Source organism: Notothenia coriiceps, unplaced genomic scaffold (assembly GCF_000735185.1).
Source record: "Notothenia coriiceps isolate Sejong01 unplaced genomic scaffold, NC01 NC01_scaffold00021214, whole genome shotgun sequence".
Lineage (NCBI taxonomy): Eukaryota > Metazoa > Chordata > Actinopteri > Perciformes > Nototheniidae > Notothenia > Notothenia coriiceps.
Window position 1 is genome coordinate 2,193 of NW_011353915.1, and position 3,929 is coordinate 6,121.

The window sequence follows — 3,929 nt, forward strand, 5'->3', positions numbered from 1 at the left end:
GAAAGAGGAAGATCTGGAGGCTCCTGAACGCTCAGCAGCCGGCGCACTCGACCCAGAACCTGAAATATCAAAAGATATAGGTTAGTCTCCAACAAAAATAATGGTCGGGTCGTGGAGGTATCAGTTCCAGCAGAGAGCCCCAAACGTTCCTTTCCCCTCATCAACCAGCTCTGACTGGGGGGTCCCAAGGCGCTCCCAGGCCAGAGAAGAGATATAATCCCTCCACCTGGTCCTAGGTCTACCCCTTGGTCTCTTCCCAGCTGGACGTGCCTGGAACACCTCCCTAGGGAGGCGCCCAGGTGGCATCCTAACTAGGTGCCCGAACCACCTCAACTGGCTCCTTTCGACGCAAAGGAGGAGCGGTTCAACTCCGAGTCCCTCCCGGATGACTGAACTTCTCACCTTATCCCTAAGGGAGACACCAGCCACCCTGCGGAGAAAACCCATCTCGGCCGCAGTTATAACACGGTATTATGATGTGTGCTCCTCAGGTGATGCAGTTCTTAGAGAAGAAGCAGCAGAACCACCGGTCAGTATTCACCTGTAAAATACTATAATATTAACATTTCATTTAAATCAGGCGAGTCACATCCTGCTTGTGATGACCTTTGACCCCTGCAGGTACGTCCTGATCGACACCCCGGGTCAGATTGAGGTCTTCACCTGGTCTGCGTCAGGAACCATCATCACTGAGACTCTGGTGAGCATCTTTATTTATGTATGCATTCATTCTCAAGTTATTTTTCAAAGTCTATAGTCTGTTTATTTTCCAATATGTTTTTCAGGCCTCTTCCAAAAATGAATACTAAGCTCTAAAAACATAAACAAATACATTTAGGTAAACAAAATGTTGAAATATATTTTATTTATTTACACATTTATTTCAGCATTCTTCAATAAACATTTTTAGTTATGCATTCATTTTCTATGTTTTGATATTTAAATGTTATTTTCCTTCCTCTGTATTCAGTATATTTGATGAATATGTTGCAGGCGTCGTCCTTCCCCTGCGTCGTGGTCTACGTCATGGACACCACCCGCAGCGTGAGCCCCGTCACCTTCATGAGCAACATGCTGTACGCCTGCAGGTACACACCACCTTTATTAGACCACCTCTCCTTCACCACCTCTGATAAACTGTGACACAAATCTGTAAATAAAAACTAAATTCATAAAACTCTCTTTCCAACACCAGAACTGGGCGCCTCTTAAATAACTAGTAAATAAATCATCCTGAGAAAATATGAAGTGATTTAAATGTGAAATATAAACATTGAGCTGTTTTTCATTCAGGAACAAAAACACTAATCTTGCATTAGTTTAATCAAGATGAAATGCTATGTGATTTATTTAAGTTACATCCAGCAGGGGGCGCTAACAGACCAGATAATAATAATAACAGTATGTAATATATGTTCATTTTTTATAATTACAGTAGTATAATTGTTCTCACAGTTAATAAATAAAACATATGTTGCTGTTTATAATAAAAAATCAACTAACATGCATTAAATGAGATTCTCCTTGATAATAATGGACCATGTGGACAAAGTCAATATGTTTTTAAACAATATCAGTTCCATCTATTCTTTCTATATCTGTTAACAATTTAAAACCCTTTTCTAAGAGTAGATTGAATGTGTGATAATTATATTTTATATCTGGAAAATAGTGAATATGTTGTGGAGTTTCTCCAAATAACGCAGCAGAGAGTTTTTCAGCTCTTTGTGTTTCCTCCTCCAGTATTCTCTACAAGACCAAGCTGCCCTTCATCGTCGCCATGAACAAGGTGAGGGGTTACCGTGGAAACGCTTTAGAATCAGAAAAATAATACTTTATTCATTGCGGGAGGGGGTCTCGAGTGTTTCGTCAATTTAATGTGTTGCTTAAAATAATACTTCTGCATACAGTATTTTATTTTTATTTATTTATATATTTATTTGACAGGGACAGTGCACATTGATTGACATTTCTGTAAATGCGCCAGAGTTAGCCAACAGGCTATTTTTCGTCTGTAGTCCCTGGACAGATGTTGAAAGTCATCCTAAAAACAAAAATTCACTTTAAATACAATCAGTAAAACAACATTCAACAGAGATGCTTATATTACGATAAAAGCATATATAAAAACAAAACTAAAATACATATTCACAAAGCAGACAGATAGCAACATGTGACACTGTGAGTGTTGCGCGGCCAGATACGGCTCAGCTGACTCAGATAAGGAGATATATGATACATTATGATGTGATATGCCACGGACTGTACTTAATGTTACTCTGATCCGGTTACTTATGTTGTGGCAGATATTTAAGTAAGCTTTCTTAACGCTAATGTTATAATAGTCAGATTGCTCTGAAGATGGGAGGTGATATTCTATTAATGTTCACGTTCACACAGTCGGTGATTTTTGCCGGCCGTCTTTCCTGCAACGGCAGCTTTTCTGTATTTCCTTTCTCATGTAATATGACTTGATCGCTTTAAACTCCGCACACTGAGCTCTGATTGGTCAGCAGGCAGTGCTTTCACTGAGTTGATCTCTTAGCCTGCAACCTAACCTGCTCCGGGGCAGGCTAGCCGCTCAGCATAAGTTACCATGAGATCTAGCCTGCTAAAAAGAGAACCAGCGTCGAAGGCAGAGGTCCCGTTTTTTGCCGGTCAAAATGTCCGTTAAAGTTTAAATCTTCCGGAGAAAATTAGAAAAGTGCCGGTCAAAGGTCTTCTTTGTTATTGAGCTTTAAAACAAATTGATATGATTCGATATCAAACAAACTAATAATAGTAGATTAACTACATTATTCAAACGTGTACAGTAATTTACAATAACACAATAAACGGAGCGCTCTCTCCCTCTCCTGACAGCCCGTCAGTCTCATGCAGCTCGAGGATCAGTAATGAGTGACTCGACAGTAAAACTAAACATATCTATAACTAGTTACGGTAGTTTGAGATGTAATTAAAATAGCTACGTGTGTTTTGTCTGCTCACCGCTGCATGTGATCATGCAGAGCTGCGTGTCGACTCGTCAGCAGCAGCTGATCTCTCTCTCCCGTCAGATTAGACTTTACTCGCGTTTATGTCCATATCGATCAGATCCAGCTAGTTCTAGCTAATGATATGACTACCTGCTTATTAAAAGACACCTAAACAATAAGTGTTGCTATGCAACCGGGTGAGGCCACAAAGTATAGCGCAGCATTATGCATTTGTTTACATGCCCACCGGAACCCCGAGGCATTACCAACAGATCAACGCACAATCAACCCATACAGGACATCTCTTTCTCCACATTAAGTGTTAGACATTAGAATTGACTCTTCTTGTCTGTCACATAAGTGGCGCAACTGATGCGGTATTGCGCTAAGGGAACATTACTTTGGCAGGAAATCTAGACCGGAGAGATTGAGATTTGCCGGTCTTCAGCATACTTTACCGGTCATAGTCCGGTAATTACTGGCTAACGGGAACTCTGGTCGTAGGACCGGAAACCCAGAGTTTACCCTGAAGTTAGCTCGCCAAGTGAAAATCCGGCTTCGTATTACAGGCCTCTGGAAGCTCTCAGTTTGTTGTGTTGTTTATTGTTTATCTCTCTCTAATCAGCTGTTGTCTCTCAGTTTGTTGTTGTTTTGTTGTTGTTTACGTCTCTGATCAGCTTTTGTCTCTGTTCAGACGGACATCATCGAGCACAGCTTCGCCGTTGAGTGGATGCAGGACTTTGAGGTGTTCCAGGATGCTCTGAACCAGGAAACGTCGTACGTTGGAAACCTGACGCGCTCCATGAGCCTCGTGCTCGACGAGTTCTACTCCAACCTGCGGGTGAGTGGGAGTTCAATCAGGACTGTTCATGTTAGTCTTTAGATGGAAATGGTTATTAGTTTTAGTCACATTTTAGTCCTTCTTAGCCTTCGTAGTTTTAGGCGACGAAAACT

The 3,929-nt window shown here is 41.2% G+C and overlaps 1 protein-coding gene across 1 annotated transcript; it reads left to right on the forward strand.

The window, feature by feature from the left end:
• Nucleotides 1–454: 454 nt before the first annotated feature.
• On the forward strand, nucleotides 455–3,846 carry gpn1 (GPN-loop GTPase 1; the record flags this gene model as incomplete). Its single annotated transcript, XM_010780090.1, has 5 exons — nucleotides 455–529; nucleotides 622–700; nucleotides 994–1,088; nucleotides 1,744–1,789; nucleotides 3,670–3,846. Coding segments are annotated over exons 1-5 (453 nt in total), but the record flags the coding sequence as incomplete, so codon positions are not given.
• Between the last annotated feature and the right edge of the window lie 83 nt (nucleotides 3,847–3,929).